General features: G+C 40.5%; 1 protein-coding gene across 8 annotated transcripts in view; it reads left to right on the top strand.

Moving 5' to 3' along the window:
• Nucleotides 1–18,567, top strand: part of OSBPL6 (oxysterol binding protein like 6) — a 117,258-nt gene that overhangs the window by 46,854 nt on the left and 51,837 nt on the right. For all 8 annotated transcript variants that reach the window (XM_067471294.1, XM_067471289.1, XM_060779741.2 and 5 more), the window contains exon 3: nt 14,873–15,136. In XM_067471294.1, the coding sequence (XP_067327395.1) occupies nt 15,035–15,136 (102 nt within the window). In that variant the 5' untranslated portion in view covers nt 14,873–15,034. The remainder of the gene's footprint in view (nt 1–14,872; nt 15,137–18,567) is intronic.

Raw genomic sequence — 18,567 nt, 5'->3', positions numbered from 1 at the left:
ACCGGACCCGAAGCGGGCCAGGCGTGGCGGCTCCGCCCCTTGGCCCACCTGTGGATTGGGGAGAGGAGAGGAGGCGGGTGAAGCGCCAGGGATCGGGAAAGGGAGACGGTCATGGGGAAGGGATCGAACGCAGAGAACGATTGAGCGCCAGCTCTGCTCGCGCACCCAGCGGAGCAGGAACAAGAGGGGCGAGGCGAGGCTCAAGGGCCCAGCCCCTTTGGGAAGAGGATCACCCGGCAGTGAGGCAAGAAAGCCGAGGCACCCACCGGACTGCTAGGGCTGTTGTGAGCTGAGGGGGTGCTCCTCAAGTGGCGGTCGAGGGGCATTTACAGAGGTGCCTCTGCGCCCCTGGCAACAAAAAGTGTTCTGCGACCGCTTACTTCGCATAATGGATGAGCCGCCCCTGCATATATGTGTGCCAGAGAAACCACGAAGGAAAGGAAGTGTTTGCGTAAACTGTGCTTCTTTAAGTGGCCATCCATGAAGCCATCCCACTTCCCTTTCTTCTCTATGTGGTGTCCTGCTCTGCTCTCCTGTTCAAGTCGTATGAAAGTACCAGTCTGTATGTATATATGTATGTGTGTATTTGTTGTATATGTATGCTAGCGTTCTTCCAGAATGGGGCCCAACTTTCAACTTTGGAAGGCAACTTCCAAAATAGTTAGATTGTAGTTCCCACAACAGAAGTGCGGGAAAGAAGTGAGGGCATCAACTAGGCACAAGAGGTCGCCCACCAAAAAGTCACTCAAGTTATAGAAGTTTCCAAGGTTAGGTTTTGCAGCTGCTGTGTGAATTCACAGGTTACCACTCAAAAAACTGCAGTTAAAGGTAAGCAACTTGTTCTAATGGCGTGAGAAGGGAAGTTTAACACTGTGGCTTTCAGAGGGAGAGGGTATGGAGTTCTCTAAAAGTGTATAAATCTTATTTGCAGTATTTTATAATCATATGTTAATGCAATATTGAGTAAATTGTCCTTATAATAGAAAATGTTATTTTAAGATATAGAATACATTGGGTGCATTTTTTGTAATGTTTACTAATGTTGCATTAGGCATTTTGAAACAAGAGCATCGGAGTATTAACTGCTAATGGCTATGGGAATTTGAAGTGGTCTAAAACTGGATTTATAAAACTGGAGCCCCCAGTGGCACAGTGGGTTAAACCACTGAGGTGCTAAACTTGTTGACTGAAAGGTCGTAGGCTCGAATCCGGAGAGCGGCATGAGCTTCCACTGTCAGCTCCAGCTTCTGCCAAACTAGCAGTTCGAAAACATGCAAATGTGAGTAGATCAATAGGTACTGCTCCAGCAGGAAGGTAACTGTTCTCCATGCAGTCATTCTGGCCACATGACCTTGGAGATGTCTATGAACAATGCCGGTTCTTCAGCTTAGAAATGGAGATGAGCACCACCCCCCCAGAGTCAGACACAACTGGACTTAATGTCAGGGGGAAACCTTTACCTAAAACTGGATTTGGAAAACATCTTGGCTCATTTGATCAAATTGTAGTCCCCTCCCCCGATTCCTCTTACAAACTGCCTTGAATTCACTGGATTAGGGGACAGAAATAGTGCAGTGTCACCGCTAACTCAGTTGTATCTGTAGCATATTACTTTGTTCTTACTATCTGAGCTAATGTAGAAGACGTCATGCTGCTGCTTGAAAACATGGATCAAAGGGTTTTGTGTTATTTATAAACAAAGGCATGAATATGAGCAAAGACGTCGCACAGGGACAATTATGTGTGCAACAATTGAACAGTCATTAAAAGTATGCAAAATGTACATTTTAGGTAAGAGTACAGGAGCATTGGAAGACGGGAAATGAGTAGACCATGGAAAATATATAATAAAAAGGGCTACAGCAGTGTTATTGCTGTAGGCTGCTGACAAGATTTCTGGTTATCATACACTGTATATATTCAGGGCAACTTTTCGGTGTGTGTATATATCAGCGAGAGCTGGGAGAAATGAGATATCCCTGGCTGTGCATCAGGACCTCCAAGCCCTGGGCCTTTTATCCATAGCAGAGTGAACTGTACCTTCCTGTCTGTGGTATTCGCTGTGTTTCCTAACTGTACGTTTCATGACAGCAAATGCCTCTATGCTCTCCTAGGGCGAATCTCTTGTCATTTCTCTTTCTCACAAATTGAAGAGAAACCTTGTGCAGGAAGTTGAACATACAGCTTGCTCTTTTCACATTCTGTTAATATACCTTCAGAAGAAAACATTCGCCCCTTTCTTAAAACCAACGTTTCAGAAAATGGTGTTGACAATAGTGCTTTTTCTGGTTGCAATAAAAAAATATATGCTTAACACTTACTGCTTTTAAATTGAAAAGTTAGAGAGGCAGAGATTGGGAGTCTATGTTATTGATCTAAACGTCATATTTGAAAAAATCAATATGTAGGAGAGACACAATGAAGCATGCCATGAAAACTGCTAGTCCTCTTATATTACTAGTTTGCTGCATTATGATCCAGAATATAGAGGGAGGGATGGTAAGAAAAGGTGAAAAAATCCAGCTTGATTTTACAGACTCCTTGATCTGCTCATGTATATTGTTTCTGGTGGAAGCAATAACCCTAGATAAAATTCACATGTAACAGGAGTATTAGGAGCTGTCATTCTTCAAGCACACACAAGTGGACCATTTAAATCAGTGTTTGCCAACCTTTGGTCCTCCAAGTGTTTTGGGCTTCAACACCTAGAAATTGCAGCCAGTTTACCAGCTGTTAGAAATTGTGGGAGTTGAAGTCCAAAACACCTGGAGGACCAAAGATTGGGAACCACTGATGGACCAAGAGTTGCCAAATTAAGATCTGTGGGCTGCATGCGGCCCTCAAAGATCATTTACCCAGTCCATGCCCTTAACTTTAGACTTGATGGCCCTAAATCTGAAACGACAACAATAATCCTAATTAGCAAAAGTAGGCCCACACTTGCCATTTAAATACTGGTAAGTTTATGTTGGTTCAAATTGTTATCCATCTTAAATATTGTATTTTTTCTTTCATTATTTTGCACTACAGATAAGATATGTGCAGTGTACAAAGGAATCCGTTCATGTTTTTTCAAGCTATAGCCCATCCCCACAACAGTCTAAGGGACTGTGAACTGGTCCTCATCTGAAAAAGTTTGAGGACCCAGGGTCTAGATGGTTTACTGACCAATCTTTTGAACCAGTCCCTTCTCTGCCTATGCACAGGACAAATACTGTCCATTTAATCTACCTTCAATTTTCCTTGCTTAGGATCCATGACCCTTCTCTTCAGTGTTTTAATTAAAAAAACAAACAAGCTTTCGTTCCAGTGTCTATTATCATTCATGGAGCTCGGATTTCTTTCCAGTTGCCTGATCTTTCACTTTTTTAGGTGTACCTAGCTATGGCATTTCTAGGTGCAAAGATTACTGCAGACGCAGACTGTAGCCAGGAAATCAGAAGATGCTTACTTCTTGGGAGAAAAGCAATGTCCAATCTCGATAAAATAGTGAAGGGTAAAGACATCACACTGGCAACCAAGATTCGCATAGTTAAAGCAATGATATTCCCCATAGTCACCTACGGATGTTAGAGTTGGATCATAGGGAAGGCTGAGCGAAGGAAGATAGATGCTTTTGAACTGAGAGGGCCTTGGACCGCCAGAAGATCCAACTAATCCATACTTCAGGAAATAAAGGCCGACTGCTCATTGGAGGGAAGGATAGTAGAGGCAAAAATGGAAGTACTTTGGCCACATCATGAGAAGAAAGGAAAGCTTAGAGAAGACAATGATGCTGGGGAAAATGGAAGGAAAAAGGAAGAGGGGCCGACCAAGGGCAAGATGGGTGGATGGTATGCTTGAAGTGACTGGATTGACTCTGAAGGAGCTGGGGGAGATGACGGCTGACAGGGCGCTCTGGGCATGGGATGGTCCATGAGGTCACGAAGAGTCGGAAGCGACTGAACGAATGAACAACAACAACCTACGGCAATATGAGCACAGAGAGAAAGCTTATTCCAGGCATGTTCAGGTTTTTTAAAATTGTGTCAGAAGTGACTTGAGAAACTGCAACTCGCTTCTGGTGTGAGTGAATTGTCTGCTTGCAGAGACATTGCCCAGGGGATGCCCGGATGTGTTACCATCCTGTGAGAGGCTTCTCTCATATCCCACGTTGGTGACTTACCTGCTGACAAAATCAAGGAAATCAAATTTGTCCCAGTGTTATCTGCAAATTTTGAAGTTTGTAGACTTTGCTTTTTTCCCCATGATGTTGCTTCCAGTTAAATTGTCAGCAATGTCTTGAATCGACTATCTCTTTCATTCTTATGTTGAAAATACTGGGAATGTCTTTCCTCTTATGTTGGACACCTTGCCCCACAGGGCAACATTGGGTGGTTTTTAACACATTGCCATTTGCTCATCTGTTTCTGAGCAAACAGAAGTAGTAAACACTAGCCGTCTCATCTCAGTAGCTTGCAGTTCATAGGCAGCAAAGCAGAATGGACTCTGTGGAGCTCTGCAAGTGCAAATCACTCAGAGCCTTTCCAGATGGATAGGTCCATGCACTCCCAGTCAAAAGGTATTTAGCAACTGTTCTACCCTCCCCAATTCAAATATTTTATTTTCTTTCAAAAGAGGAGAGATAGTAAAATTGGGAAAACAGAATTCAGACTCTACCAGTAGGCAGAGCAGTGGGTAAGTGTTGCATGACCAGATTCCACACACACACACACACACACGCGTGCGTGTGCGCGCATACAGCCAGACCCAAGAGAATTTCCTCCCCTTCTGTTGGGGGCAATTTTGCCATTTCAGGGTGTGTCTAACTGCTTGAAATTGCAGAAAATATAAAAGCACATCTTTTCTTGACCTGGAGGGTGTAGAGAAGTCTTTTCAACATTTAAAGCATACCAAAAAATAAATAAAAATCTGAGGTTCCTATTCCATACTTTGTGAAATTGGAGGTGCTGAAAGTTAGTAAATGGCAGTAAAGATTGTCTGTGACATGCAGTTTGGCTTGCATTCCTAATTAACCCCCCCCCCCCCCCCCGCTTAGATGTGGTGGTAGACTTTGTCTCACTTGGTTGAGCTCTTGTGGTTGAGCCAACCTATATAGTTTGAATGGGGTAGTGATGCATCTTTGTCTTGGGCAACAACATTGTCTTGGGTCAACTCTGTTTGGACACTTCCTTGTGACACCATTTAGAATAGAAAACTGTAGGATACCACTCTCATTTGAAAGCAACATCAGCATCCATCTCATGGGGAAAATCTCATGGAAGTTGCTGCTAACGGTGAGAGAAATAAGGTTGAATACTGTGAAAACCACCCACTGCATGGCTATCAACCTCCTCCCAGTAGACTCAAATCACGGAAAAGTTTCATGAGAACCACCACTCCTCTTAATGTTCCCCCAGTAACAGCAAGTGTATCCCTCTGGGCAGCTAAACCAGGCAATCCCAATTGGATGGCCTCCCATGAGGGTCTGCCTCCAGGGGCAAACCAAGAATGGGCAACTTGGAAGTTCCTGAAAAGACTCAGATGTGGTGTTGGCAGATCAAAAGACATCCTGGCTAAATGGCACTACCTAGAACAGAGGTCCTCAAAGTAAGGCCCGGAGGCCAGATACGACCCTCCAAGGTAATTTACCTGGCCCTCGCTCAGGGTCAACCTAAATCTGAAATTACTTGAAAATACACAACAACAATCCTATCTCATCCCCCAAAAGCAGGTCCACACTTCTCATTGAAATACTAATAAGTTTATATTTATTAAAATTGTTTTTCATTTTAATTTTTGTTTTTAATTATTGTTTTAAAGTGTTTTTGCACTACAAATAAGATATGTGCAGTGTGCATAGGAATTAATTCATTTTAAAAAAAATTATAATCCAGCCCTCCAACAGTTTGAGGGACTGTGACCTGGCCCTCTGTTTAAAAAGTTTGAGGACCCCTGACGTAGAAGAATCCTCCACCTTGTGCGATTGTGGAGCGGAACAAACAACTCCGCATCTGTATGCTTGTCCACTATGCCCTGCCTCATGCACAGAGGAAGAATTGTTAAAGCTACAGACAATGTGGTGCTGTTGCCTGTTTTTAGTCTAAAATTGTTTAGCCGCTTGTGCTTCCTTTATTTTATCAGTTTTATACTTATTTATGCGATGCTTATGACACACAATAATAATATAATGTGTAAACATTTGGCATGGTGGGAATCATGAGTCCTTTCAGGTGTTCTTGGTCTGCAGCTCCCAGAATCTCCTGGAAGCTTGGCCAGCATTGAGGCCACATGATTCCTGTGTCTGATATATGATATATTGATTGCCACATTCATAGAGCTATTCATCAAAAATGTGACCTTTATCATTAGAACAATTGGAATTAGTTGACCCTTTCTAGCAGTGGACTTTGAGGACACCACGTGGGGTTTTTTTGTAGTTGTTTAAAAGGTTTTAAATAACAGGATAATTTATTAACAGCAAATCTCTCCAGCTCCATGGAACACTACCCTCTATACCTATGAATGTGAATCAGATCTAATAACAGAATCTTTCATCTTCATTGTCATTTGACCTAGGATGTTTTGTATGTGTGCCTCACTCTCTTCTTGGTAGAGTCTAGGTATTGGGTTCCTGTCTGGAAACGTAGGGTCTTTCTTATCCTAGTCGCAGTGTTTTAAATACTGGCTCACTCAGCAAGGTATGCCATAAAACCATCAGAAAACAGGAAAACTGCTCCTACCTGTTTTAAAGTAGATTGAGCATTATTCTCCTGTGTAAACGCGTCTCCCTCCTTTCTTGGTTGTTATGCTAGCAGTCTCCGAGTGTGCTTTTCCGTGGTAAGTCAATCTTTCCCCACCTTTTAAAGTAGCTCTTAGGTCCCTTTTTACCCACATTTTCTGTCTTGTTTAAGCGAACATGTCACGTGTAGACTAACATAGGATGTGGGCTGTTGTTGAATTATTCATCCATTCACTTCCAGTACTGAAGGCAAAATAAAAGCAATATCCAAAGGCAATTTAGATCCTTTTAAAAAAAAATGCGAGCAAAGCCTTTGAGTTGCAGCTCAAAAAAACAATATTCTCTTGTGAGGTGAAATTCACATTAGCGTTTAAAATGGAAAATATTAAATGTCGTTATTTCACTTCAGATTTTTTTAAAGTTCAAATTTGACAGCTGTATGTGATGGCTCTTAAAGGAATTCTGAGAAAAAATGTTTGAAGACGAATGCATAGTGTTTTAGCACTTGGTTATGTAGTTTATGAAGTAAAATATTACAGGCAGAGTATCCCTTATCAAGAACTCCAAAACCCAAAATACTCCAAAAACCAAAATTGTTCATATGGGTGGCTGAGATACTAAATGGTTGCTTTGTTATTGAAACACTGTGCACAAAAACTTTGTTCCATTTACAAAATTATGAAAATATTGTATGTAAAACTACCTTTAGTCTATATGTATAAGATGAAACATAAATGATTTTTTGTGTTTAGGCATGGGTCCCATCTCCATGATATCTCATTATGTATATTTAAGTATTCCATGGTCTGAAATACAGAATGCATTGACACTTAAGTATTTTGGATAAGGGATGTTTGATCTGTATCTGCTGATAAGGCTCCAAAGCTGTGTAATCAAACTTAAATGCAACAAAGGGATATTGGAAGATGTTTTAAAGATGTATTTCATTCTGACATGAAGAATTTTGTTTTTCTTTATGGATCAATATTTGCAAATCTTACATTTTAGCTTGTTGTACAAATTAATTGCTTTTTGACCTCTATGCAGAGGAGTGAGGAAGTGTTCCCTTTTAGTCTGAATTAATGGTAAGATTTAAATTTCCAGAAACAATAGAGAGTAGCCCCTTCTGGGGACATTCTGTTTCATTAAGAGCTATGAAAAGACTGCCTATGAGTAAGATGAATGTCATTCAGTAGAGTGATGCCTGCATATATCTGTCTACTAAGCTTTTAAAGGAAGCCAGGCTGCATAATGGCTAGTTATTAAATAGGAATCTGCAGAGCAGAAGCGGTTTTGTACAGGTCACAGGTCAAGGACACCAGTACAAGCTATTCAGCAGGAAATCCAGCCAAGGTACAAAGCAACCTAGGCTGGATGAGATTTGGGAGTGCTTGGTCTTGAAGGAAATCATTTAAACAACTCTGGTTTTTTCCCCATATGAGGAGAGACATGAGAAACTGCAAGTCGCTTCTAGTGTGAGAGAATTGGCCATCTGCAAGGATGTTGCCCAGGGGACGCCCAGATGACTGATGTTTTACAATCCTTGTGGGAGGCTTCTCTCATGTCCCCACATGGGGAGCTGGAGCTGACAGAGGGAGCTCATCTGTGCTCTCCCTGAATTCGAACCTCTGACCTGTTGGTTTTTAGTCCTGCCGGCACAAGGGTTTAACCCATTGCACCACCAGGGGCTCCAAAAACTCTGTCAAACTCTTGACAGACTCTAGATCCCTCCCCATCTATATAATGCTCAGAAAGAAAATCTTTGGAGCATTGAAATGATCTCTCAGTTAAAGGACAAACACTTTCTTTTTTTGCCAGAATCAGACCACAGCAAACAGCAAGCTCAATCATTACCAGGCACACAAGGAAATTATATTTACCAAATCCTTGTAAATATTTCTCATACAATCTTACACTGAGATTTGAGTTCAGTATCTTACACTGAGATTTGAGTTCAATTTTATAACAACAGCAAGAACAGCAATAATAATTGCAAATTTGAGAAGTTTTAGAGGTTGCTGTAGAAGAGATTGTTTTCACCCTTTGCTCATTTTTTAATATCTGCTGTTTGCTTCTTATACGAAGACTCTGTTTACTCTTCAATAGCTATGGTATATTTGGAAAAAAACATTACTGAACTCAAATCTCAGTGTATGAGAAATATTTACAAGGATTTGGTAAATACAATTTCATTGTGTGCCTGGTAATGATTGAGCTTGCTGTTTGCTGTGGTCTGATTCTGGCAAAACCCATAAAGGTTTGTAACTGAGATGGGAGGGAGGCCGATTCTGAGCAACTCATCTGGGGCATCAATACAGAAGTCAACATAATGTCTGTTAGTATGCAATTGTATAATCAAAATGGAGGAGAGCTGCACTCTTTTGCTCCTTCAGCATAGAATACAAGGATTGGTGTAATTGCGATCTTTTGCGCTGTTCTGAAATGTAACACTGGAATGAGTGCAAGGAGACACTCAGCAAGGATATTTTTACTGGGCTACACAGTATACTGAGAGCAGTTATAATGTATTTGGATTGCCCCGCTTCTAATGGGGGTAATGACTGCTTAAATAAAACATAGGCTTTTGCGCGGTTTTGATTTGGCCAGTTCCCTTTGGCTAATCCAGCTGGTCCGGCTTGTTCGGTTGGCTGTAACGGCAATGGCTCAGCCTCCATGTTTTTTTTTTTTTTTTTTGGCTGTAAGAGAACAGTGGCTGTCAAAAACTGGTTTTGGTTACAAGTGGAGTGAAGGAGGGAGGCAGCGCAAGAGGGAAAAGGTTCCACTCCAGGGCCTGTAAATCAAGAGAGGCTTTTTAAAGGAAGCCCGGGGTAGGATAGCTCCAGGTTGATTGTTCTTCCTTTCTTGGGAAGTAGGGAAGTCCACTTAAAATCCCTTGGAAAGCTGTGTGCTGCAGAGAAAGAGCACTGTGTGTGCCTGCAGCACCTGTCTCCTCTAGAGACAACTTTAACTAAGCATTAAACTCTGACTCCTGTACAGACAGAAGGAAAAGGATCACAGAAAGAGTGGTATCTTAACTCTGATACTTTCAATCCAGATCTTAATGAAGGATTTAAGGACAAATGATGCCTAAAAGGACAGGTAGGGGGTGCCTGTGAAGCCCCCCCCCCCCTTAATGGGCTGGATAGAAAATAAATCTTTTGGTTTCCTGGAGAAAAAAAATGGATTTCTGCCCTCCTGAAATTGAGAGGCTCCCAAAAAAGGGATCTGGACCCCCATCAAAAACGGATCACAGTTTACTCGGATTGCACAAGCCTAATAAAACATACACCCAGGGGCACAGGGGCACAATTTGTTTTAGGAAAATAATAAGAAATTTAAATTTACAGAGAAACAAATGTTTGGAAAGATTCTCCCCTCCTACACAAGCCCTCCATGACAGCCTGAATGACAGTGACAGGTTTATGAGTAATACAATGCTTTATTAGCCACGAAATACAAAGAACTTGAAATTATCAGTCCCACTCATTATGCAATCGAAAGAGCCTGTAGTTCATGGCCATTACAGTTACTAGCAGTAAACTTTGAGTCTACCTTTTTCTCAAGGCTGATCCCAAAGAGCAGATGATGTGGGGATTAAACCTTGAAAGATAGAGAGAACGTATTCAAGCTGAATTGTGGCTCTTCCTTTCTGTTCAGAGGATAAAGTTTCTGATCTCAGTTGTTTAGTTGGTATTTCCTGCCTGTGAGTTTGAAGAAAACCCTGATTTCCAAAAAGGCCCTCAATTGAAACAGATAAGTAATTTGAATTACGAGAAAACCCAAAAAGCAGTTATGACCTATGTTCCCAATGTAGTAGTCCGTTTCATTACTGTTAGAATAATAACGATACCGTACTTATAATTAGCTTTCCTCCTCTTTCTTAATTTGCTGAAGGAAGGTTGTGTCATTCCTATTGTATTATCAGCGAGCAAGGGCTACTAAATGATGGCAGTTGTTTTTTTACTACTTAGGTTTTAAAAAGGAGAGGATATTTTGAAGCTGAGCACATGCATTCTGTCGAGTTCTTTTGAATTGCAGCGTTCTTAAAATAAGAGTAATTTCCTTAAAATAAAATGCTCTTGCCAGCTCTAGATGATGGGCATATTATTCATCATCACTGGGATTTTTGCTTTTCCACTCAAACCAGCACAAGCCACTCACTACTAAGACCAATCTTGAGAAGCCTCTGTTGCTTTGTGGTGACCTTGAAATGGTTTGAGGCAAGGACGCAAGTGTCCATGTGTACTCTCATTTACACATGCTTCTCAGTGCAATGCTGCCATAAACTAGGTTTGTAAGTATGCATTTTTTTAAAGATATGCTGCTTTGCTCAATCAGGAAAACAGAAAGCAATAGCCACAAGAATCTGAGTTATTTATGTGGCACAAATTAATGCTACGGTCCTCGTCAGACATGAAGTTAGGCATTAAAGAATGAAAAGGAGCCCCTTTTCTAAATTACCATTTAACCTAGCAATTTGAATTCAGTGGGACTCTCCTGATTACCATAAATGCTTCAGATGTTCTGACAGGGTAGAGATGCATGCTCACTCATGTAGGCAAGCAGCAGACAGAAGAGCCAGATGTCATTTTGACCTCTTGTCATCGGAATCTGATTATCTGGGGGGTGACCTCCATCCATTTGAGGTCACCATTGATGAATGTAGTGCACAGCTTTAGAAATTTTAAGCTAGCTTGACCCTACCATATGATATTTATATTTGGGGAAAGCAAAATAGAGAATCCATTGTATTATTACAGAATATATGTGGGAGGAATTGATATTTTAGTACATTTTTGGAAGGCTAATTAATGGACACGAATAAACACAACCCAATAAATATTGTTACCGCTAACAACCAAAATGTTACTCTTTTTTCTCAGGGATTATATTATTTTCTTCAATTAAATTGCAATGGAAACACCCATTTTACCAAAGATTTTCATAATAGTATTTGCAAATTTCTTTTCTCAGAATGATTTGATTGGATGTTTGATTTTCACACTGTCCTTGGTTTTCCTAAGATACTTTATCTTTTTTTGGACACCCTATTTAAATGCAGAGAACATCAAATATTACCTTGTATTTTCTTTACTAATGTGTTTATAGTTAATTAAAGTATGTGGCTTTAAAAACTCTTTATGTGGAGTAAATTTAGCTTATGTGAGTTGCTCCAGTGTGCAAAAAAATAGCTCTGTGACATCAAAACAAAAACATTCCAGTGTTTCTAACCCAATTAACATCATACTCTTACATTATAACAATATTAAAAATGCAGTGAAAAGGTGGCATTTCATTGGAAATTTGGAACATAAAATCAACCGTCATCTTACTTATTGAACCCCATCCCCAAAAATGTTTGATGATTGTGGCATTTTATTATGATGACTAATATCCTGAAGAGGGCTGAGGAGGGATTCTGCAATTGGAAAGGAAAGGAAAGAATGGCACTTACTAGTTATTGGGAGCAATTAATTAAAAACATCTGTTTCTGGTTTGTCTCAATCATCTAATGATTCAGAACATTACATTCAACGCACCATATTCAGTGGATTTATGGGTGTAGGACCACTGTGAAAGTAAATTAATTGTCTTTTTGCTATAGAGAACACTTTTCTTGGAATTTCTAGGTCTTTTAGCATGACTCTGTGTATGGTCAATACTTACTGGATATAAACCTATAAACATCCAAACAAGGTCCGTTGGATGAGGAATGACTTGGGGACTCAATGAAGAATGAGCTCTTGTTAGCATTCGTAATAGTACCTACCTAGTGGGTTATCTGACTAGGTTGGTAATATATCAGTTCCAAAACATATCTATGTACCCCAAGTCCCCTAAGGAAAGCTCTCTTTAATTTAATTATCAGAGGGCACACACTGATTATAATTAGGTAACAGCCCTCCTGTTGTCATCCAGTAATGTTTTCTCATTACTGGCAGCTTTCAAGCCTATTGCTCTTGCTCCATTTCTCATGGGAAAAATTGATGCTTTCCTCAAGGTATTGAGTAAGCTATATGTGTGATTGGATTTTTCTGTAACAATTGTCTCTCCCAATTTTATGTAGCTGCAAGCCTCACTTCATATTTTTAAAGTGGTGCAAGTAAATGTATGGAGGACAGTGGGCTAGCCTCCGTAGTGGCTCTCCTGATGTGAAGAGTGGCTGTTTAAAGAGGATCTCTTCTGTTCTTGAAAGCTTTCTACATGACTGGAAACCCTAGGTAGAGCTGTGCACCTTCAAGCTGCATGTGGACTTATGGCAGCGGTTCTCAACCTGTGGGTCACGACTCTTTTGGGGGTCGAATGACCCTTTCACAGGGGTTGCCTCAGACCATAGGAGAACACATATTTCCGATGGTCTTAGGAACTGAGATACCACTAACTTTTTCCCACCCTCTTCACTTCCCAAAGGCCTCTTTTTCTTCTGCAGAGGAAGGTGGTGATGTCACTCAGCCCCTCCCCCTCCATCCCCTCTGTGATTTTAGGAGGAAGAGAGGGGAGTGACATAGGTGATGTTTCCTTTGGAGCCAAGAGGGAAAAGGGAGGAGGAGGTGAGAAGGGAGAAGGTGAGGGAGAGGGGCCTAGGAAGGGGGGCTGGGGGAGGGCAGGGCTTAGTGAGGGGTCAAGTGGCCCTTCCAGGGCTGAATCTCAGGAAGAAAGAGAAGTAACAATGAACATACATTCTGCATATCAGATTTTTACATTACAATTCATAATAGTAGAAAAATAGTAGAAAAATTACAGTTATGAAGTAGCAACGAAAATAATTTTATGGTTGGGGGTCACCACAGCGTGAGGAACTGTATTAAAGGGTTACAGCAGGCATGTAGCTGGGGGGGGGGCTTTGGGGGCTTCAGCCCCCCCCCCGAAATTCTCATGGTGGTCTGCGAAAAGGCCTTACTGGTGCATTATTAAAACTGTTATGTTTATTCATATCATGATCTGATCACCATGCTCAATATATCCCATATGCATGGGGGTATTGGGGTAACAGTACAAAAGGTTTGCTAAGGTAGACCCTCTTTCACTCAGACTCAGCCCCCCCCCATCAAACTCAGCCCCCCCCCCCTCCCCGAATCAAAATCCTGGCTACGGGCCTGGGTTATAGCATTAGGAAAGTTGAGAACCACTGACTGATGGTGACTCCATAGATTTTGAAGGGTTTTCTTAGACAAGGAATGCTCAGAACCCCCACCCTCCTTCCCGGCATAGATACATGCATTTTATTCCAGTTGTCAAATGCTAATTGCCCAATGAGAAACCTTTTTGGAACAATTTTTATTTAAAACTCTGTCCAGGATCCAATATATAAAGATATACTGCAGAGCCAAGCTCAGGAAAGAAACTTTCTAGATCCAGCAATCTTGTTCTATCCTCTCTTGTTCCATCTCTAAACATAATGGACTTAGTCCACATCATGCATATGCACTGGAATCATATGGCAGATGTTCATTTCTTGCTTATACAGAATAATCACATTCATATCAATGACATTCATATGTAGAAAAGATGAAGATGTTATGGTTGCCATAGCTACTGGGGTTCTTAGCTATTCTTTAAGTGATGCTAGCCACCTATGCATGCATTTTTAAACAAATAAAGCTGTGGTGCAATGGGCAGGCAATAAAGAGAACTGGTTTTATAAAAAAAAACAATTGTAGTTTCAAAGTAACTTGTCACTTGGGAAGCCAAGCAAGAGAAAGTAATCAGTATCTTGTAAGGAGGAATTGCATTTTGCCACTGAAGAATCTACTGGTCGGAAAATTTGCAGATCAGGAATTTCCTCTGAAAAAGAATCATCATCTCTTTTTTTCCAGACGAATTGTATTGGCAAAATATTTTATTATTTTCTCCTGGACCTCCCTCAGTCTTGACACCTGATATTTCTTGATTGGTTCGCACCTTTATTTGTATGCAAACCATTTCCTTCAAGCTTACTGAGTTGATGTGCTTTTCATTTATTTGATTGGAAAATCCTAAGAAATTGAAACAATTGTGTAGGTGAGTTCAGATATAACAAAAGGGAGGGATTCTCCATTCCAACATTTCTGCATTATCAAATATATTTACTGAGGAATGTGTTATGGAATATATCACGCTTACTTGCTAAGCATAAATGCACTTTTCTCCTCTTTGCATTTCTCTTTCAAGGTCTGGTTGGCTGCCTTTTGAATCGTCAACCCCTTTAATGTAAAGGACACACTGTGAATTGGAAAAATGAAGATTATTTGGCTCCCCGTTGATATGGAAGACTGAAAGGAGATTCATGTGGTCTTATTTGTGAAAGGAAATCACAAAAATTTAGCTGCAAAGATGAGTTCAGAGGAGAAAGGTATATCTCCTGCTCACAAAACCTCTACACCGTCTCATAAAAGTGCCTCTTCTTCGTCATCTTCCCAGAGGGACAGTAGGCAGGTAGGTGAAAAAATAACATTTTGTGACCAAGTTACTTTGTTGATTTCTCCTTTGAACATGATTAAATGTCAATCTAACCAAAAATATTAGTCTTATAAATTTGTTTGGATCACCTGTTTCGTGGAGGAAGAAATGTTAAATTAAACAAAATCTGGGCTGCAAAATTATATATACATAGCTGTTGTAAATATATAAGTTGGGCATGTTAGTTATTTCTTATACAGTTGTTGAGCAGTTGATGATGACATGGAAACAAAGCATTCATGCCTTTCTACAATCATAAACAAGGAGGAGAGCTACATGTTTATTGGTTCATGAACGTACCACAAAAGGAGACAGAACGTTTAAAGCGTAGCTTCTCACCAGGATTATTCTGTTTCTGGTAGAAAAGGAGAAATACTCCTAATTTTCCTTGCAGAATAAAAGGCTTCCTGTCATTGGTTCTCCATTCATAATGGCAGGAAGGATTACGGAAAACAGAGAGTTTTACCTGCTTAATTTAGGCCAGTGGTTCCCAAAGTTTTTTTTTGACCAAGGAACAATTGACCAGGGACCACTTTGACCAGGGATCACCTGACTATGGACCATTTTGACTAGACACTCCTCTCCAACATTAGTACCAAAAGGATTACGAATCAGTTTTTGGTCAACTTTAGATTTGGTTTGGGGTGCTGATTCAGAAAATGGCATTGGATAGACCATATCAACTCTAATTTCTGATACAGAACATATGCCATGGTCAGCGACAGGGAAAGAGTAGCAGGTGGCATGAAAGGAGTGGAAATAAAATAAAATAAAGAGGAAAAAGGCTCGCGGATGAGATTTTCATCTTAGCGGCCCACTGGTGGCCCACGGTCCACAGGTTAAGAACCACTGATTTAGGCAGATACAGCTGTAACAGTCACCCATGCTTTGGTGGTTCTAGGTGGAGGAATGGAAGAGCCACAACATTGGAATGGATGTCCATAACTTCTTGCCTGCATTACATTTCTGAATTAGATTCATCATCTTGAAAATTGGAGTCTCAGTTGCCATTGGAACAGATATTTTCCTTGTTTTATGCAATGACTTGTTTTTTTAGTTTTCCAGCCTGAGAAAGTAAACTAGGAAGCAAACTGGAAATTGTAATTAGAGCCGTCTTTACGCTGTCATAAAACAGAGAATCTGAGATCAAATATAAGATCATAGCAGTAGAGCCTATATTCAGCCAGTACCAACTCCACAAAGGATTGCATGCACATTCCCTTTGCAGTACAAGCTGCCCATGAGACCTTCCAAAAAACTCTCTGCGTGTTCACTCTGTTCACCTTAAACAGGTATAAGACCTATTTAAAACCTCTCTTGGTATGTGTGCATGAGAGAAGGAGGTACAAACAAATTTTGGTGATTTATTCTTTTGATGATGGTTAAATCTGTCTAAACAGTTGTCCTGTAATTAGAAACTCTCATTATCTACTTTAGAAATTGGTTAGTAGGCAAAAAAGTTGCTGTTCTTCTGTATTATGAAATCATTGTTCTTCAGACATAATTGTAAGAACTAAAAACCGTTAAGAATGTATTTTCGCAACATTTTATTTTCTAAGGATGCTTTCCATGAAGGGGACCCACCTGTCTCATATCAAACTGGCATTTATGCTCAAATATTAAGAGGTTTAAAAGGTCAAAGAGTTCAAGTAAGCACTCCCATGTTCTTGACATTTCAATAGTACGAAGTATTCTGCAGTTGAAAATGCTTGAGGAATTAGGAAAACCTTTGAAAATGTCTGTTCCTTGGTTGAAGTATCTGTCTAAATCATGTTTAAGAGAGGACAGACATATTTAAGACATAAGTAGTACAATTTAGTGAATCGCAATTTCGGAAATATCAGTAAGAAACAGAAATGTAACATGTCAAATTTTAACACTTAATGGAAAGATGGAGGGATACATGACATTTTCTGCTTGATGAAATTCAAAGACAGTAGAGGAGGCTTGTTTATTATGAGAACTTGCTGAATGTGATTTAATTCATACTCAAAGAACGCTGAATACCATAGAATCACTATGGAGGACTCAGCGATGCTTAGAGAAGTGTTTTTTCAAGGCTTCCAAGTATAATTGTATTATCACTTTCCTTTGAAGGTTCAACTGGAGGGTGAATCATCCTGAATGACTGGAGAGAACACTAGGGACATTATCACATTGACAATTGGAAAGTGTGTTTGGGGGGGGGGGGGGCAGAGGCAACCAACTTAATTCACTCCCTACAATCTTTTCCCATCTTTTGGGCCAGCCGGCAATCATGCGTCCTTTCCCATGCTTTCCCCTCATTTTATTGAGTCAGGAGTCGGGTGGCACTTGACTCTTGAAAACGGAGTCTTCTCTCCATTTTAACATTCTGGCAACACAAATTCCCATGGGCAGCCACCAAAGGTGGCCGTGTATTGTAGGATGGCCTCTGTCGGACTCTGTTTTGCCAGTGTGTTAAAATGGAGAGAAGTCTAAGAGAAGATTATGTGGGATGAAGTTGTAGGCATCATTAACATCCAGAGTGATGTGATGGTGCTTCACTGAAGACTTCATTCTTCATAGATACACGGAAATCATATTATGTAAAGCATCTTGGATTGGATCCCTCGCATAGTAAATGGGCCTACTATCTAATAGATCTGCATCTCATTAGTACATTCTCTTTCAAATAATGAATAATCACTTGAGTAGTAGAGCTGAATTGTTCCCTCGCCATCATTGCTGAATTGTTCCCTCACCCTGTCATTGCATCCCCATTGGCCTTACCTGTTATTATATGTATTAGGCAAAGTATGACTTTTGGGCAGCCTCCATCACTCTTAGCCAGGGATAGCCACTAGTGAGAAGTCTTGGGAGTTAGAGTTTGTTGTGTGATTGGCTATCCTTTGCTCGTCTCTGGTTGGAGACCATTTGCAGAAAGGAAGGGTCCTTGGGAGCAGGGAGCTTGTGTGCATAGAACAGCCTCCGTTCAATGTATGCTCCCCACCATGATATTAAAACCAACAGGTGTCTCTTTACAAAACTGCTAGTTATGTGAGGGTTAATACTTAACTAGGGTTATATGAGAGAGCTCATATCTGAATATGACAAATGATTATAACATATGACAACACCTATTATCCTTTCAAGAGAAAGTTACATAATGGTTAGAAAGCCACTGCAAGAGCCTGAAGAAAAGGCATTGAGCATAATTAGAAGAAAAGATGAAGTTTGGAAAAGTTACTTTTGAACTATAATTTTTCAGACTCCCCAGTAAACAGGGAATTTGTAGTCCAAAATGCAGCTTTTTCAGCCTCTAAGAAGGTTGGTTGCTGATGACACGATAAATAAAATAAGCCTCTAAGAAAATGTGCAGCAAGCTTGAACTGAATACTACATCCTTGCTTATCTCTTTGAGTGGACTGTAGCTTATATTACCATCA

The sequence above is a fragment of the Anolis sagrei genome, chromosome 1, assembly GCF_037176765.1.
Source record: "Anolis sagrei isolate rAnoSag1 chromosome 1, rAnoSag1.mat, whole genome shotgun sequence".
NCBI lineage: Eukaryota > Metazoa > Chordata > Lepidosauria > Squamata > Dactyloidae > Anolis > Anolis sagrei.
The sequence above is the reverse complement of the archived record's forward strand: the minus strand, read 5'-3'. Positions and strand labels throughout refer to the sequence as shown.